Source organism: Labrus mixtus, chromosome 21, assembly GCF_963584025.1.
Source record: "Labrus mixtus chromosome 21, fLabMix1.1, whole genome shotgun sequence".
NCBI classification, from domain to species: domain Eukaryota; kingdom Metazoa; phylum Chordata; class Actinopteri; order Labriformes; family Labridae; genus Labrus; species Labrus mixtus.
Window position 1 is genome coordinate 10,760,322 of NC_083632.1, and position 19,504 is coordinate 10,779,825.

A 19,504-nucleotide genomic window follows, 5' to 3' on the forward strand; every position below is an offset into this window, starting at 1 on the left:
GCCGTGCATGCTTAATGGGAAAACGGCTATTCATGAGGCTGTGTGCAAATAGTGCACCTGCCTCACTCATTCAGAGGCTTTTCTGCTCTGCTTTGGCATAACAATGGCATCAAGTGTGAGCAGAAGACTGGTTTATATGGCATGGTTTAAGATAAACATGGCACATTAATTCAGTGATATTTAAGCAAATGTTGGATTGCTAATGGAGGACGTTCAGAAAATGATGATTTGGACGTTATCTTTAAAAGGCCGATTTATTTATGCATAATCATACTTAGCATTATAAAGATTGGCCTATTCCTCGTAGTTTTAATGCAAATTGGCTAAATAGTCGATAATGCAGAAACACAGACCTGAATAATTCTTACTCTTTTAAAGTAACAAAGAATGAGTCATAGCTCTTTAAAGCGTTGGTGTTTCTTTCTTTCTTTCTTTCTTTCTTTCCCACATTTAGGCTGCTGCTTGTGTTGACTTCAGGGTCGTGGAAAAGTCACGAAACACTGCACTTCTGTTTCCAGACTGTGTGAACTTTCACTCCTGGCTGCCACCCCCTAAAACCAAAGGAAGTTTTCCCAGAACCACCTCAATACTGCAAATACAATACCCTCTTTGTTTTGCATATACAATTTAAAAAGCCCCTGAGCATCCCCAGCTTATAATGCGATTTAAGAAAAATGCACCCTTAAATTATACGCTAATCCATTTAATCCAAAATGATTTTTTTTTTTTTTGGCTGTTAGTAAAGTCTGTTTTTGAAGGCAGTGATTTAAAAACAAATTGAAGGCGTGCTAAAGTGAGGCTTTAAGGTGACCACCTAGACCCTAAAATGCAAAAGAAAAAGAAGACTGTCACAGCCTAAATTTAAACAGCTTTATTAATCAATTAATTTTTTTTTTTACATCGCCCAAAACAATACCCTAAGTTGAAATCACGTATAAGCCTCGACGACTCCTAAGTTAATTCTTATTTTGGAGGGTACAAAGACTTTTATTTTCATCTCAGGCGAATAATTCATGAAGTCAGTGTGAACGTCATTATCCCGCGATTGTGCTTGTGTGTCGTCATCATCCCCGCGACGTTCTTTTTCATTTTGTAAACATTAGCTGGAAGGTAAATTGAGGAGACTCATGGATAATCTTGTGAAGGTATCATTTTAAGTCGATTCATTGCTTTGAATAAACGGGAGATTGGGTGATTATTTAGCGGTATATGTAGTGAGCTGGCATGAAACATTAGCCTGTTATTTCTACCTCACACTTACGTTACTTGACTTCTTAATAGTTGATGACTTCTTTTGTTGGTCAAACTACACTTTGAGCAGAGAGTTAAATTGTACGATACTGAAGAAAAATCAACGTGGATACAACACGACTCGAAATGTTTAGTGTCTTCAGGTCGTGTAGTTTTAACTTACCTGGCGTGTTTATATGAATACACATATTTCTGTATATATGTCGGCTTATGGGGGTTATGCATATTTCCCTGTCTATGGACCAGCTATGCCTTTTTAAAGAATGCATCAGTCTGCTCACTGCTGTGTTTGAGTGTGATCTCACCTCCGGGTTTCGTGTTCCTCCAGGTGCACGGAGGGGGGGGCTATGACTCTGACTTCAGTGATGACGAAGGGCCAGGAGAGTCCTCAGAAAAAGGACTTAAAAGGTGAGAAAAGAATTACAAATGCTCAACAACAAATTGATCTGTTCGCATCTTTATGCATATCTACACTCGTGGTGTGTCGGTGCTTACTTACTGCATGAAGGATTTAACTGTGTGGAAAGACAATATGAGATGAGATTCAACTTTATTGTCGTTACACATTTACAAGTATAGAGGAACGAAATGAGGTTTGGCATCTCAACAGAAGTGCAATAAGCAGAAAGTGCAAGAATCTGTGCTGTGTACAAGTAATTACAGAATTTACAGATGTAGACTAAAAAAAGTGAATTATTAGGTATATATATATATATATATGTGTACAGAATATATATATGTATATATATATATATATATGTGTGTGTTATAACACTTAAGTCTTCTGAATATACACAAGTTCCTACCCTGCCAGTTTTATCTAAGTCTATAGTCGTTCACTTTAAGACAGTTTTGATGGACTCAAGCTTTCTCTTTGTATTTGTACCTATTACAGGAAACGTGAGGAGGAAATCCTGCAGAAGCCTTTCCAGAAAGGCCGGCACTCAAAGGTGGCTCACCGAAGTTTACACTCCAGTGAGCTCGACAGGTACAAAGAAATATACTGTATACGTCCATCACGGCAGCGCTTTCCCGCTCGCTTCATTCTTTTCAGTCTTCATGCGTTTTACCTGTTCGCGCTGCAATTAAAGTCATCTCTGATAATATATAACAACCGCAATCAGTAGTTAATGACATCATTATATCACGTTCAGCGTTCATTTGCAGTTTGTGTGCCTTTGATGTATGACACAATTAAAATGAGAGGTATCTAATTTTAACTTTCTTGTTTTAAAAACTTATCACAACTCAAAAACTTTAATTATTTCCCCCAATGCTCTTGCTGTACCTTCCAGGGAAGATTTGTGCTTTATGAATTCAAGCTTCCAATAAAACCAAATGAGACCATAAATCTTTGAGGAGGGACGGTTTTCTGTGACCTCCATTGTTCTTGTATTAAGCTCCTTTTGTTAAAAGTTTGTGAAAAGTGGAGCAGGATATTCAAAACAGAAATGAACTTAATTCTTCTTCTCGTTAAAAATGCAACCACACATCATGCTCACAGTACAGCAATGCCAGGTATCTTACACATAATACCCTTTTTTTTAAGTTTACAATGTTAGACATGATTTTCTGTAGTGACAAAACTATGTTCAGTGCAATCTCTGTTTGAATATCCTGCGTAAAAATGCAGAATCCGTTAGCATGGGACAGGATTATCAGGTATCAGAAGTGCTGTGGTTTTCTTTTGCAGTCCAAGTAGAATTGCCCGCTCATGCTTCTGACGACTTCTGACTGCATGCAGCGAAACACTCCACGCGGAGAGCTAAAAGGAGGCAGAACGTATTGCACATTAAAGTAATCCTATACAACTTTGGCGTTCATCTAACAACGGGTAGTTTCTCGAAACAGATACAAACACGCAACTTGAACGTGCACAATGCTCTCTAACTCTTGGATGTTGTGCCTCAGTTCTTGCTTCTCGAGTTGCCTATCAGACTTTAAACGGAGGCGGAAAAGAAAGTATTGGCCGTAAATCCTTTATCCCTAACTGCTGGCTACACGGGAAGCAGTAAAATTTGAGCGTGACTCCCAGAGGATATATCGATGTCAGACATTAGCCAATGGATTCTGAGATTGGATGATGGAGGACCATTCTCACTCTGTTTTCTGTTTTCTTTTTTTCCCAGAGAGGAAGCCAGGAACAGAAGAGCCCACCTGATATCAATGAATGCTGTATCCTTCTTAAGTTGATCTTGATTTGTTAAGACTTACATATAGTATATTGAGAAGAATGTAGCTGTGGATAAAGGGCGACGTGTTGAAGGGATCTCTGTGTAAATGCGTTAAAACTAAGCATTGTGAGAAATCATTTTTGCGACCATTTGAAACGAGAGCTGACCCTTAACAGAAGTCTGCAGTTTGAGCGCCATAAGAAGTTTGTGGGGGACTACATACTTTATTATGGAGGACAGATGGCCGACTTGAAACGCTCGAGGTAAGTATTGTGCAGCACATTCAAGCTTGACCGTCAGGCATCTGCTGTCTCTCTGGCCTGAAAGTGAGCCCGCTGTGTTTAGCACATCAGACTCACATCGGTCTCCACTCATTGAATTACAATCGTAAATACAGAGTATTTAAGGAGATTTTCTTCTCTGCTATGCGTTTGTGATTATTCTTATTTCGTGCTGTCTGTCCGTCAGAGCCAATGACAAGACAGACGTGGATGTGCTGCGAGAGAATCACCGCTTCCTCTGGAGGGACGAGGACGAGGATGACATGACATGGTAACCACGCAGTCAGCCGCTCATGAGGGCTTCTGTTTCTTTAAGGGCACTTCTTATTAGTTGTGCTACTCTTTCAAAAATGTTTCCCTCTAAAGGAAGTCTGTTTGAACCGTGAATCCACAAGTATCCAGTACCTGGTGACAAAAAGCAGCTTGTTTCAGATTTGTTGGTGCCTTCTTCTGCCTCACTCTTTCGGCCTTATTCTGTTCCAGGGAAAAAGAACTTGCCAAGAAGTATTACGACAAGCTGTTTAAGGAGTACTGCATTGCTGACCTCAGCAGATACAAGGAAAACAAGGTGGGATGAGTGTCAGTAGGTAGCAGCAGTAGGCGTTTCGCAAATGTCAAACTTCTGAAAGTGTGTGCAGTAACAGGTGGCTCGTGTCCGCTGGTGATTAGTAACTATTTAGAATCAAATAGCTCAAGTTGTAAAATCAGTAAAATGCTGAAAGAGGAGGCCAGTGTCAGACAGGAATTGGAAGGATGTTATAATCTGTTTTCTGAAGGCAAACCACGCAAAGAAAAGAACACAGTGTTCATGGAAGCCATCGAATACATCACGATCCATTTTGCAATGAAACTTATTTTCCCAGCGGTGCTTCCATGAGTCAAGGTTAATATTTTATAAGTCAGACACTTATCTCCACCAGCAGTGGTCCACTCCAGATGAATGTGAGGGGTATGATGTGTTTTGGCACTGTGCTCAGTCTCTAGTGACCGTGGACTTTGGTTTGAAGCCAGGCTTTAAAACGGACAATATGTGGAACCCAAGGGCGATGGCTCTGCAGCTGCCCTGGTATGTGTAATGATGCTGTCGGGGATTCATTTTCAATGTTTGATAACTTGGTTGTCAAGTTGACAAACAGCTGATATACGTACATAAAAAAGGATATAATGATGAAAGCCCCTGGAGTCATAATTCAAATGTTCATAGTTTATAATCTTGCTCTTTAGCCTTTAGTCCAGTTGGCTCAAAACATGCCGCATAAACTCTGATTACGTCACAAATTATTCATAGCTGTTAATGACTGCAAATGCAGCGCTGAGGTGCATCATTCCCACAAGTTTAGTCAAATTTCGATCAGCTGTGTTGGGTAAATGAGGTGTGACAGCGTGCAGATGCCTGCACAGACAGAGCGAGGGCTGTGAGAGCTGTGCGGCGGCATGGGCAGAATACTAACAACTGCATCCCAATCACTGCTCGTTGGTGCTTCAGTCCAACTGCTGGAGACGCTGTATGCATTCACAGAAGACTATACCAACACAACAGTGGTAATGTGTGTGGAAAAGATCCATTCACAAGAAGGCAGGCATGACAGGAGAATTCATGTTCAGATTAACCAATGCTTTAAAGCTGCATAACTAACTAATGGCTATTCAGAGATGGAGCAGATACCGAGTTAAGATATGGAAGATTGATTTCAGAGAGAAATTGTAATTTATGCCGCGTGTCTGGCACTTTTATTGTAAGCAATTCAGCTAATTGAAATGGATCTTGTTGAATTTCTGCCCAACAGTTTGGATTCCGTTGGCGGACTGAGAATGAAGTCGTCTCGGGCAAAGGTATGGCCTTTTACCAACGTTCTATTCCATTTTACTGCTTATCGTAACGCGTGTAAGATTTACCTTTGAAACTGATCTAGAATGCAGAAACATTCTTGTTTGCGACATATCTTCTTTTCTTTATGAAGATGTTTACTTAGCCCAAGCCAGGTGCCCTAAAACCCTGAGCAAATCCTAGTATTCTGCAGGTTTTGTGGTTTGAATTCAGACTGGAAAAGTTTCAAAAATAAAGTAAGCTGAAGCTCAAAAACAATGCAAGAAAAAATGCAGTTGGTTTTCGGTGCTGCTGGTGCAAACTCTTCTCTGTCGATATATGGAAGGTGAAGGTAATATTAAAAACATTTCCTGAAAGATTCTAGAAAATAAAAAAAACAGCAATCAATCCGAAAGAAGTGTTTTTGCTTTGTATAAAATTGACTTTGCGGTTTTATTCTGTTTTGTTGCCTTACTTCCTGTTAGTGAAAAAAATGATGAGAATGTTGTTTTCTTTATATACTAACAGCTATAACAACAAACTATTGTTATTAGTATGTGCACTCGGCAAAGAAGCATGTAGCATAGATTTGTGACACCTCTGCCATAGTGCCCACAAAACCATTCACACATTCCTCCACTAGATGGCGACAGAGATAACGACAAGTCAAACTGCAAAAGAAACATGACTGGGACTACTTCCTTACACTTCACTCCTCATGTTAGACCATTGATGAACACAACTTTCTCTAACTTTACTTTGATCGTATTGTCTCAGATCAGCATCATAAGCCTTAAATATATTTGCCCCTTCAAATCTTTTTCGTCCACTTCTTCACCTCTGAGCTCCTTTTTCACACTTGATCTCTAGACTCGCACAAATTCTCCTTCATGCTTATCTTTTTGCTTTTGTTTACATCTCACGTCCCACGAGCGTCCTTCAGTCTATCTTTGCACTTGCGATGGAGCCCACTCTGTACGTCTGGCAGCGCTCCCTTGATCATGGTCTATTAATTGTTGGGGATTAGCGCGACACCTCCTTTTTCTGTGTACGGCTCCTTCTTGCGACACTGACAGATATTTATAGGTTTACCTGGAAGGACATGATCAGCAACTCTGTGAGTGTAAACCTGCCATGACAGCCCGCTGAGATGCTTTGACCTACATGGACACACAGACACTCTCTCTCACACACACACACACACAAACACACTCTAATACACACACCCGTTTAGATCAATTCACCCTCACAAATATACACAGTATGTCTGAGAAAGCTGACTAAGCCAATATATTGTTCCAGATTAAGACTCTGTAATCTTGGTCTGTGACAGTTCACCCCTGTAGCAAAACTCAACAGGAAGTGGATTAGATTAGGTCAGAGGCACTTCACTTGGACTGTCGCGCCTGTGATTTGTGTACATTAAGAAGAGACATACTTCTTAAGCACTATTAAGAGCATGGGATGGTAAAATCGATACTCATCTAATTCCAACGTCCTCACTCGGAGGTCAAGGAAACACACCAGGGCAAATTGAAAGTTAAGAGTGTTTGTGTTGCAAGTTAAAAGTGGAAGGAGAGTTTGTCACGGGCTCATTATGACTTTGATTTGAAGGCGAATAAAAAGTCCTGTTTAAGAATGAGAAAACGTGTGTATTGTTCGTATAGTTACAACTGGATTAGATGTTGTTTGTCCAGGTTTCAAAGATGACAATGCTCGACTTCTTCCTTTGCATAATTTAGACGCGACTAAACAGTATTCTCGTGAAAACCGATCCATCTGCTTTCAAAGGGCACTCCTCTTCCGATCTGACACTGACACAGTTTTGGGAAATGCTGCCCTGATCATCTCTTACTATCTGTGCACTTCAGGACATGTTGGTGTTAGGTAATGCTGACTAGTCCTCAACCAATCAGGGGGATTAAGAGGAGCACTGACCTTCATTTTTAAAGGCCAAGAGGATAGGCAGTTCTTAAGAAGGTCCTTCTCTCTTTTTTGTGTGTAAAAGTACACAATAAAGGGATCTTTCTCTAAATGTTTAATGCTCACTCCCCCTTTTCAAAAAGCATCCTTGAACTGATGAATACTTTTCCCATTGACCATATTCACACACATGCTACACTCATCTTGTTCTGGTATAATGTCGAACTATTACGTTCCAGGTTGTAGGCCCTTCAAATGTTGTGATTCTGACCATTCACTGACACATAAAGCTTTAGATTGATCAGCAACCGCAAGGACAATGAAAAGTAGAAATCCAGAGGCCACACTTAAAGTTAGAGAAACATATTTTGCTATCAGAAAACACAAATTTAAAACCTATAAGTCCTATCCTTTATCCATTTTTTTCTGCTAGCTCGTCAGCACGATGCTCAATAGCACCACTAGTGGACAAAAAACCGTTCATAGTACCTTTAAGTCATGTGCCCGAGGTCTATGTAACTTCTGTTTTGTGCTGTCCTTAAAATTATAAATCAGCACATTAGGCCAATCAAATTTCAATATACAGTACAAGGCATATTTTGCCTTTATATGAGAAAATCTGTACTTTATTCAGAGTATTGGGTATGAAAAGGTGTCTTAAGGGCCTCTAAATGCAGAGGTTGATAGACAAGTGGGGTGTTGAGACATGCTGGCACTTCATTCCAGCTCATGTTATTTTCTGCAGGTTTCCCTTCTGGTATAAATTCAGCTTTCGTTTTGCTGTCAGGAGGGAGGTTAGAGGACAAAGGTAGCTGAGTCCAGGCTTATTTTTGGTGGGCCTCCTGTCAAAGTAAATGGAGTGCTGTCTCGCCTTATGAAACTTCCCTATGTTTAAAAAAAAAACAGTGTGTAGGAATCAGGTGTGACCCACCTCTGCCACCTTTCTTTAACTCACACTGTTAGCTGGAGTGGGAGGCCACTTCAAGCCTGCACTGTGACACTCAAGTGTGAAGTTATCGACTGCTGACAGTAGATTTTATTGGTGTTATTTTTTTTTATTCTTCATGGTTTTTTTTTAACACAACTCCCTTTGACTTTTATCTAAGGTTCCTACGCAGCGGTTGCTCTGTTACCTGTCAAATTAGAATCATAACTTATAACAAATGACGATTTAAAGGTGCGTCTGCTTTAGTCCGGCCTTGGTTCGGACATAAACTGGATTTTTACTTTGTCAAGATATCCTGCTGAGAAATAAATCAGCCTCTGAAAAGTTATTTCTAACCGTTAAAAGTGATAGCTCATTAACCCCCGGGCCACTAAGCTTTCAGAGTTACTTAGGCTAAGAATAGAGACTGCCAGTGCCTCTGTCTTTTGATGTTTTGAAGGTGTTTATTTGAGTTTTTAAAGTGTGTTGTGTACATCTTAAGTAGTGAAAGTAATTCTCAGTAGTCTGCGGATTGTCTAAATCTCCTTCTCTCTTTAGGCAGCCTTAATGCAGGTCTTTGTTTACCTATGGTATAAACAACACTCAGCGGTATGTGCTGCTCTTCGGTCGACTACAGGGTGCTGTGGAGTAAATCAAAGTTGCAAAATACACCGGTCAACTCCAGGTCATCCGTCTGGGACTATTCATCAATATTAAAGACAAAAAAAAAAAAAAAAAGGCTAAATCTGATCCAGAGTCAGAGGTGGGAATGTGTGTGTGGAAAAAAGAATCATTCATTCAGAGGCCAGTTACATTCCCAATATTTGAAAAAGCTGCCGGGGGGGGGGGGGGGGGGGGGGGGGGGGCAGGGGCAGGCAGTGAGCGAGCGTGGACTCGTGCAGTGTTTCCCACAGGCTGAGAAGTTATTAAAGGTGGTTGACCCCCGAGGAGAGGGGGAGGTAGAGGGAGGTGGTTCTGTTTTCCAGCCAACTCTGGCTTCACAAGCTCAATAACTATTGCACTTGAATGCAGACAGACTTTTCAATCATGTCTGCACTTCAATATCTGTTCATTTGGGAAACATGTAAACATGCTCAGCAAAAGGCAAAATCCATCCTGTCAATCAGTGCTCACCCCCTTCATTATGAGTTTCAGTTGCTTCCTTCTGGTTCTCGGTTCAGATGTCTCTCAGTAGAAACCAATAGATACTGGCACTCTTTTGTCCCCAATGCCATTAACCTCCTTAATTCATTTCAGGGGGGATAGTTGTGTTGGCTCTGCTGTTGGTACCAATGATGCTGATGCTATTGTTGTGTTTCAGTTTGTATCTGAACTCGGCTGTGTCACTTTGGTCACTTTGTATTGGGAAAACAAAACCTGAGGAAGAGCCCAGTCAGCTCGAAAACATTGTGTTCCTCTAATGCACATATAGCAAATAAATAGGTTTATATTCGGGAGCCGTAGTGTTGCGAGTCTTTGTTTGCATCATAAGTATTTTTTCAATTAAGCACCTAATCAAGTGATGCGTGTGTGTTTTTTGACTTTTTCAGTTTATGTTGGAAACATAGTTAGCAGTCACTCTCTCTCTCTGTCTCGCTCTCTCTCTGTCTCGCTCTCTCTCTGTCTCTCTCTCTCTCATGTATGTAGGCTGATATTATTGTAGTTTTGTACAGTATGTATTTCACTGTTTAATGTGCGCTTGTGGTTTTTATTACTAGTGATGAGTACTTAACAAATAGTGACCTGTTTATATTCTTGACTTGGCACTTTATTTTTTTCTGCAATGGAAGCTGCTGAGAGCCACAGTCAAAGATGATGGCCGCTGTATTCAGTGCATCTCAGCCTCTTCCTTTTTACCTCATTAGCTTTCTACATGTGTATTGTGTCTCTTGTCTTTCTCTGTCCTGTTAACGCCTTGCTGCAAAGCAAATTGCCCTTCGAGGGAGAAAAATCAAGTTGAATGTGTAGGATTATGACAGTTTATTATGCTTAGTCATGATGGAAATTAGTGTAGATTTGCAACAGCATCTGTTCTGAAAATCTTTGACTTTGAAGCAAAAGCTCTGCCTTTTGGGAAGTTTGAGACGTTTTTTTTTTTTTGCTTTCTTGCTGAGAGTTAGATGACAAGACTGATACCACACTCTTGTCTGTGATGCCGCTATAACAGCAGCTGGTTAGATTACATCGTCACAACCACTGGAATATGAACAAAGAGCAAGTCTGGCCTTTGGTGAAAATAAGAAACCCAACTGTGAGCACTTGTTAAGCTTGCTGAGTTACACATCATGTCATGTTTGTTAAATCAGTTAATAAAAAAGAACAAACGTAGCAACATAAATGTGTGCTTTTTAGAGGCTTTTGCACACACAGTGATTGCCTTGAGTTGCATAAAGGCTTTTGATGAGGACAGAACTCCAGATAAGTGACTGTAACTGCCCATTAAATAGTCCCTAACCTTATTTGGCAGTCTGTTTTGTTACCTTCTTTTTTGGGGCCGTTTTGCCTTTATTGGATAGGACAGCTAAAGAGAGACAGGAAATGCTGGGAGGTGAAAGCAGGGGACGACATGCAGAGGGCGGCAGAAGTCGGATTCGAAACACGCAGCCGCTGCTTCGAGGACGATAGCCTCTGTATGTGGGGCGCGCAACATAAACCGCAGGGCTATCCAACTGTATGGTTCAGGGGGCCAAATTTTCAGAAAGCTAAGGAACCGGGGGGGCCAGACAAGCAAGCCCATCACAGCAGTGTGGCGCTCGAAAGCCTTTTTTTTTTCCATACACAAAACAAGCTTGTGATAGGCTGCGAGCGCAGGACCAAATATGTTCTAGTAAACGGGATCGCTCTGCTGTTTTTAACACTTTACTGTAGCAACAATGACAGTCATTCACAAGTTTTTCAATTCAATTTTTTAAATGAATTGTAAATAGAACTGATCCGCGGGCCAGAGTTGGCCCCTGGGCCGCCAGTTGAATAGGCCTGCGCTAGACTATCGTTGCTCCGTTTTGTTACCTTTTGAAAGGTGTCATTGTTTCCCTCAGTCCCAAGAACTTCATACTAAGCTAAGTAAGCTAAGCTAGGTAAACAAATAGTATTTACTGACTGGCCATCAGTATTAATCTTCTCATCTCCTTTTAAGCATGAGATCAACCAAGTGAGTCTAAGGTCATGTAAGGTCGAGTGAATTAAGAGTAAACACACAGCAAACTGGAACATCATAATAAAGTGAGTTGCTAATTTAACTTTATACCTGACATTCTTATTCTGTCAAAAACCAGCCTCGCTTAACACGTCCGCAGACAACTTTTCCCAACTACCCAAGAGAGAATCAAAAGTGAAAAGGCACCGGTTCAGTCTGTCACTACCCTGTGACTTCATCCAGTGAATGTTAATCATGCAGCCATCTGTCCTGTTGTGTTTCCATCCTGATTTCAGGCCACTGGCTGGTGGTATTAGTGACCATTGACGTAGGAGGACAGGAGTTCCCTCTCTTAATGGGTTTAGTCAGCCAACCTGATGCTAGTTCTTTTAATGACGTATGTGAGGCTCACATGATGTGTGAGGATACCCACTACTTACCAACAAAACACGTTGATCCTCTTTTTTTTTTCTTTTTTTTTTTTTTATTCCAAAGGGTTTTAACAGCAACCCACACAGGAGCTTTTGTGTAAAGCTGGTAAGAAGGGATGCCCCGTGTTGCAGCATACTGAAAATCTGCCGTCTGTTCATTGCCACGCTGAATACAGTTGTGCTTATATTCTTTAATCTGTGTAAATGAGTGACCAGTAGGGGGAAAACTATAAGAAAAAAGTGAAGAATTGTTTCCTAGCCTTGACTTTTGTTCTTTTCTTTTTTTTTAAATTTATGTTAAAATAAAAAGTTTTCCAGAAACAGATTTATGTAGCTGGAGGATAGCTCATTGAAACTCACCATGTTTAACCTTCTGTTAAATTAAATTATTTTACATTCAACACTGAACAGCCTCCCTGCAGCAGCAAGGGGATTCAGTACTTTATTCAAGGGCTCTCAGCTTTGTTTAGAAAAAAAAGCACGGGCTCTTAACTTCATTCTTAGCAGATCAAAGCTGGAGTGTGTTCAAAAGGAAGATGTATTTGATTGGTGTGTGTTTGTGTGACGTGTGTGTGTGTGTGTAACGGAGAGAGTACGATGTCATGGAAGAATTCCAACACGATTGTAATTGACGTCACCGATGATGGTAAAGAAGAGTCTGGAGTCTCTCAGGTCTCCTGGCACCTGTCAGTCCTCGTGGTGGAACGTTGGCAAAGAGTTGATAGGATGACCCCGTCGACAGTCACACCCACATGGTGTAACAAATGTATGAGTCATTGTTGATTTAAAGGGACAGGCTTGCTTCTAAGTTAATTTTCACTTTGAACTATTTAAAATTTAAGACAATAGAATTATAGGTAACCAATTAGTAGCTTCTTTTAGTTAATGCAACCGTTTTAATTTGATTACAATATTCTGTCTCGCTCATTGTGGATTTAGGTACTGCATTGTTGGTTATTAACTAAACCTTACAGATCCTTTATACAACAAAGACATCATTTTATATGACTAGCTTTTATATTAATATTTTACTGGTATGTTTCTTGACTGTAGGAGTATTCCATTTTGTATTCCTATTTTACATGTTTCCCTTTGAACCGATACCACCATGGCCAATTCTTTGTATGTGTTGCCTTACTCATCAATAGACCTGATTCTAAATTGGAATATCTGAACAACAACAAATTTGTTGTAATAGATTAGATGATCCAATGACTGTTCCTCTTGCAATCATCAGGTCACATTTAATAACGTTAATTTGGTAATTCCACACGGCTATTATTATATTCAAATGTCAGTGAGAATAAGATTGGTGACAAAGACTCAATCTCTGTTACATAGAGAGGTAGTGCGAACTATGATTTAAGCTGCCTTCCCTCTTCATGTGCTCACTTCTGGCAACAACAAAAAAAGACGGTTAAGACGCACAAACCTCACAATGGCTACATCTAATCATTTTTCTTGTATGAAATCGGTGGACAACATTGGTTAAAGCTGCAGACCTGACTGTAATTTGTTCAGATTTCACAGAATAAATACCCCATTGCAAAAAAACAACCTCAAAGTGTAAATCTCCAATTCAACAATTATACAGGTTGGGTTTTCTGTATATACGTCAAAGTAAGAGAATTATAACCTTACACAAATAATTTTGAAAGTTGTGATCGTACGTTATTCCCTGAGCCTTCATGGTTGGTCAAAGTGATTTCAAGTATAATAGTAGTTATAAAAGTATAATGGTTTATGGCGTGCATCGTCACTGGTAATGATGGAACGGAAAATAAACAAAAAATAACAGAAAACTTAATCAGTCCCACCCGGTCCCACCTCAATCTTTTGCTCTGAAGCGTCCCTGCTCATAGACAGTCTCTATTTAATCTCAACTCCGAATTCATGCTTTGATATTGTCTTCAATTTGGTCGACTATAATCTCAAGCCATCCTAAATAAAGCCAGACCACTTTCCGGTAACTGGAGCCAGAAGTGTCTTTTTAAGCTTACGTCATAGCTCACTAATCTTATACAGCACGTGAGGATACATTTCCCCACAGCCCAAGTGGCCCCAAGCAATGACAGCCAGCATCACCTCACCTGAACATTTACAGAGTCTCAAGCTTGGGCAGATGAAGGCAGACATCACTTTCCTTCTCACAGAGTAAGGAGTATTCCTCGCCCGTTTGCCAAGAATGGACTGCTCTGACGCACACACTCCCATTGCTACAATCTGGAGGAACCTTGGAGACCAGATCAATGCCACCCTAAGCTCCTCTGGGGATAATAGGCAGGCTGTGCAGCGGCTGGAGGGAAGCCTGAGGGGATGAGGAAGAGCTGCAGAAAGGGAGACGAGAAGGGGCAGGGGGATAAGGAGAGAGGGGTGTAGAAAAAAAAAAGGTGGGGGCAGGAATTGGAGGATGCCTGACACAATCTGTACTCTCAGGAGACTTGTCTGCTTCTCTTTATGCTGAGACAAAACATTTGTCTTTTTACCATTCTGTTCTATTTGTGTTGTGTTTATTTTTTATTCCTCATAAATATTTACACAAGAGTATGTGTTCATACACTGTCAAGGCTCTGTGGCTTGCTTAAACTTTACGTCATTAATTATCAACAAATTTCCTATTTCTGTAAGTGTTTTCATGTTTTGAATTGCAATAATTAAGACATGGATATATAAAATGTCTCTTTAATATTATTGTATTATTATACAGTAAATATGCTTTCTGATCCTCCAGGTCAGTTCCAGTGTGGAAACAAACGTTGTGAGAAGCAGGAAGGCCTAAAAAGCTGGGAGGTGAATTTTGCCTACGTGGAACACAGTGAGAAGAGAAATGCATTGGTCAAACTAAGTAAATGCTCATTGATTTTTTTGCTTATTCTGTAATAAGTGTGTGTGTGTGTGTGTGTGTGTGTGTGTGTGTGTGTGTGTGTGTGTGTGTGTGTGTGTGTGTGTGTGTGTGTGTGTGTGTGTGTGTGTGTGTGTGTGTGTGTGTGTGTGTGTGTGTGTGTGTGTGTGTGTGTGTGTGTGTGTGTGTGTGTGTGTGTGTGTGTGTGTTTGTGTGAGTGCGTGTGTGTGCGGCTTTGGCCTAGGCCTAGTGGGGATTCCCCTCTAAGACCATGCTCATAATAATAATAATCCTCCTCCAGGTATCATACTGCAGAAAATCCTGTTAAAATAATAACGTTAAATAGACAACTACCAGTCACAATGAACTCAGTCAAGCAGGAAATGAAAGTCTCTTTTAACAAGCAACAGGTTGCTTCCAGTCATGTAGTTCCTCCTCAACTTAAATGTTTTCTAAATTGTTGTAGTTCTAAATCAAACATTTAGACACTGCTAAATCTGTTGACACTAAAGAAACACAGTCTGATGACCCAAGATCATTGACTTAGTAAGGCATTTTGGAGAAATGTTATTGATAGGTATAATGGGTAAATTAATTTATTATGATAGATTATTGACTATATTCTTAAAACATGTAAGCATTTATGTATAAATAGAGCTTCAAATCTTAGTGTGTAATATAAAAAATATATATCTGACAGAGCTTAATAGGAGTTCCACAGGGTTCTGTTCTTGGTCCTCTTTAATTTCTGTATACAATTATTGAAGTTCACAGACATTTGTGTACGGAATTAGGTGGCAACTTGAACTGAAAACTGGGCTCAAGTCCGATTAAAATAGAAGCAGGTGTGAATTTAAAAAAAGGAAGTTAAGTACACCCAGCTTAATACGATACAAAAATTATAAATAAATCCTAACAAAAATTATTTTAAATGCAAAATCATTTTGATTAAAAATGCTATTAATTTTGATTTACTATTTAAATGCCAATAGGTGGCAACTGTAGCTGTAAGACTCATCTCTGATTCCTATAGTAAAGAAAAAACAACACATTTTTCAACCTTTGCGAGAAACCAATGGTATTTAAGTTAATAAGCTGAAATTAAAGTTCAGGGGAAAACTATCAAAGTGTTTTGAAACTCTTTACATATTTTATTTAAACTGTATGTACCAATCCTAATAATCCTCAAATTATTTCAATTGTTTTTTTGTTTTTTTAAAGGAATATGCCCTGAATGCTCTTTCAAACTCAACTACCACCACAAGTAAGCTCTTAAACTTCTCACCCATTTGACATATTTTCACAAATGATGTCAATCTTTAAACCCATGATAGGTATTTTTTAAAGATTGTGCAATGGTCTGTGAGGAGAAGGGCAGGTCATCTTGGACAATGAGCGAGGATTGTTTTCCAGCTTGTTATGATTCAACCTGTCTTTTTAAACATCAGCTGACTTTCCCTCACGCTCTTTTGAGTGTCATGACTACTTTTCACATTCATAATTTTTGCAAATGGAAGATTTACACATCTGAATGTGAAAGCAAAGCTTGAGCCTGTTATCTATGGAGATAGAATTGTCTCAAAAAGATTTATACATATCGAAATGATATGTATAAATATGCATACATTTATAAATATACAAATACAAATAAAAACTTGGCTTTTTACAGTAAGTTACATTTGAATAGTCCCTAAGAGTGTTTCTAGCAGACTTTGTAACAAGAAAGCCTTCATTCATTTAAGCTCTGGCAAGATGGCAATGATTTATTCATGCACCTCTGAAAGTGCCATTGGTCCCCAAGGATTTTAGATTGTCTCCAAAATAGTGCTGTAATTGGCTGCTTTATAGTGTGAATACATTTCCTAGTAGTGTGATTCTGTTTGCAGGAGAAAGGAGGTAAAAGCAAAGAAAATCACTAAAAGGTTATCTGAGAATCAGGAGCCGCCACAGAAGAAGAAGAAAAAGAAGACAAAGCGGTCCTCTTCACACTCAAAGAAGCACAAACACAAGAGGCACCGAGGTAGGACTCCTTAATTAATTAGGCGATGTCAACAGATAGAAAGAGACCGTTGAAGCATTTGGTTTTGTTTTAAGAAATTATTTCATTCTATTCTTTTGTTTTGATATAATTTTTTGTAACAACTCTCACATTATTTATACCTTCTCTCCTTGTTCGCCTACAGATCACTCCACCTCTTCCAGCAGCTCAGAGGAGTCCCAGGACTCAGACAAAGGTAGCCTTCATAACTCCTTCACACACACACAAACACACACACACACACACACACACACACACACACACACACACACACACACACACACTCACACACACATACATTGGAGAGTTCATGATCTATTCCCCCTGACCTTCAGGGCGTGACACTCCTCTTAAATTCTGGAGTGAAAACACTCTGACAGACCTTTCTGGAAAACCCTCGTTGAGCCCTGTAGTTAATATTGATAGACAGATTGCACGTCTGTTCTTTATCAACCGTCTTTCACCCCACTTCTCTTGACTTTCTTGTTTCATCTTGTCCTTTTACCCTTCACTGTGAGGAGCATGAAAAGAAGTACATATTTGACCCTCTGTTCCAGGGTCTGGATGGATGGATGGCTGTATGGGTGGACTAGTTCACAAAAACAATTCTTCTCTGTCTAGAGGTTTTGTCACTGAGTTCATCATGCATTGTAATCCATACCCAAACACTCACTTATTTTCTTGAATTGTCTTAGACAAACAGCAGTTGAAGGCTGAACTGGATTTAACCTAGGAATCCTAAAAAAAAATCATGCAATATTTGAGTGACGCGTTCAGGGATAGTTGAGGACTTTAAAGTCTTAGAAGCACTTTGTATTCCGGAAAATAAGGAGAACTTTTTAGTTGGACTACATCCAGAGGGGGTTGTTAAGCTTTTGTTTTGTACAATGTGATTTGGTCTGATACCTCCCAGGCTTACAAAAATAGTCTGCTGGTCCTATAAAGACTACCAATTATAGTGCCGCATCTATAGGTAGTAATGATTGACCCGTCTTAGTTGATACTGACTTGCACTTTATACAGCTTACCTAAGACATTACAGTACACCGAATTAGCACAAGCTAACTGGCCCACCGTGAACCAAAAGCTCTTTGGCTCATTGGTATTTATGGTTCCAGGTTATTTATATGACAATAAATATAAAACCCAAAAATGTTTTTTGTGAAGCCTAATTAATCCATGACCTAAATTAGGCTATTGGTATGTTGCAACTTGATATTCCTTTAAAAGAAATATAAGGGCATTTATTTACAGGCTTTAATTTCCAGCTGAAAAGAAAATTAACTGATTGGTCAGATACAATTTTGTCAAAGTTGATTGAATACCCAGTATCTATTCTGAAAGGTAGAATTGTTGATTCTTGGAAACGTTTTTTTTTTATATTGTACATACATTGTCAGTAAAATCCTGGACACTTCAAGGCCAACATTTTTTCCCGCATTACACACATGAAGAGCTAGTTGACTGTGAAGCGATAACTGCTGTACCGAAAGAGGATATTATATCAGATCGCCTACCCAACCTTTATTCTCTGGGCAAAAAGCCACACCATCCGACAACCCTGACCTTGCAACTGATGAACAAAGGTTATTTGGTCGACCCAGTTTCCCTTTCTGGAAGCCTGACTGACAGCTTTCTGAAACTCTCCAATCTAGACTCTGAAGCTGGAGATGAGCGAGAAGGCCAATCAGAAGCCGACCACTGGCGAGGACCCGCCCCTGCAGTGGACGAAAAGTCAAGGTGAGCTTAACAGCTAATGTTCATATTATACCAGACTCAGTAAGCTGCAGTAAAACCATCAGAGACAACCTTTACCACTTAGGTCCTCATAAGAAACATACCTCTATATAGCACAGTAGACCTCTTAGATATCATGCACAAAGCTTTTCTGAACTGTCAGGAAGCTGTTAAACCTTTTATTTGCTCCTGTCATGCATCTCCTGATATGGGATTTCTGTCGTTAGATAGATCAACCCTGGGAAGGCAGTGTTAAAAAAAGTACATATATACTCTGACGTTAGGTTATATAGTGGTTGTGCTTTTGAATAAGATGTTATGTCTCTACGATTACGTTAGGATAATCATGCTGAAGAACACCTTTATGCCAGCCTACTCCTTTGTCAGGATGTTGGTACATTATGTGTCTTTCTGCACCATGTTTGCCTTCATTTAAATGATGTCTGTTTTATATTCCTTGTTTTTTTTAATTCCCTAGAGTTTCAAATAAAAAAACAGTTCTATAAATAGCACATTTAACAGTCTGTGTGGTGCATGACAGAAAGGTAACTTTTTCCATGATTTTGTTTGTTGAATCTGTCTAGGGAAGAGGAATTTGACGACTACTTTGAAGACATGTTTCTTTGACTTTGCCGGTATCAGCGGACGTCCTGCTGTGAATACACTTCTGTCGGAGCCTCACTGACATTACAAGCTGTTCTGTTTGATTGTCTGTGTCATTACTTCTACAGAAATAAACCAAATGTTTACCTTGTATCTGTCAGAGTCTTTACAATACTATCAGCATCTCTGTTTCAATTCAAACACCATCATGGCAGAACATCATTTAAAAAAAAAAAAAAGGTTTTGTCACTGGAGCAGGAACTAGAGATGGCAGTGTCTGACTGTGCTTTGGTCCACAACTTGACTGAAAAGTCTTCATACATTTTTGATTGGATGAGTTAGATTAACTTTAGAAA

At 39.6% G+C, this 19,504-nt stretch overlaps 1 protein-coding gene across 1 annotated transcript; it reads left to right on the forward strand.

Moving 5' to 3' along the window:
* Positions 1–103: 103 nt before the first annotated feature.
* fra10ac1 (FRA10A associated CGG repeat 1) lies at positions 104–19,301 on the forward strand. The gene is made up of 14 exons (XM_061029011.1): positions 104–115; positions 1,514–1,659; positions 2,147–2,239; positions 3,381–3,426; positions 3,612–3,688; positions 3,894–3,977; positions 4,190–4,274; positions 5,494–5,539; positions 14,660–14,773; positions 15,992–16,034; positions 16,657–16,790; positions 16,954–17,004; positions 18,464–18,548; positions 19,130–19,301. Exons 1-14 carry the CDS (start codon positions 104–106, stop codon positions 19,170–19,172), a joined length of 1,059 nt encoding a protein of 352 aa, XP_060884994.1. The 3' UTR covers positions 19,173–19,301.
* Positions 19,302–19,504: the final 203 nt, after the last annotated feature.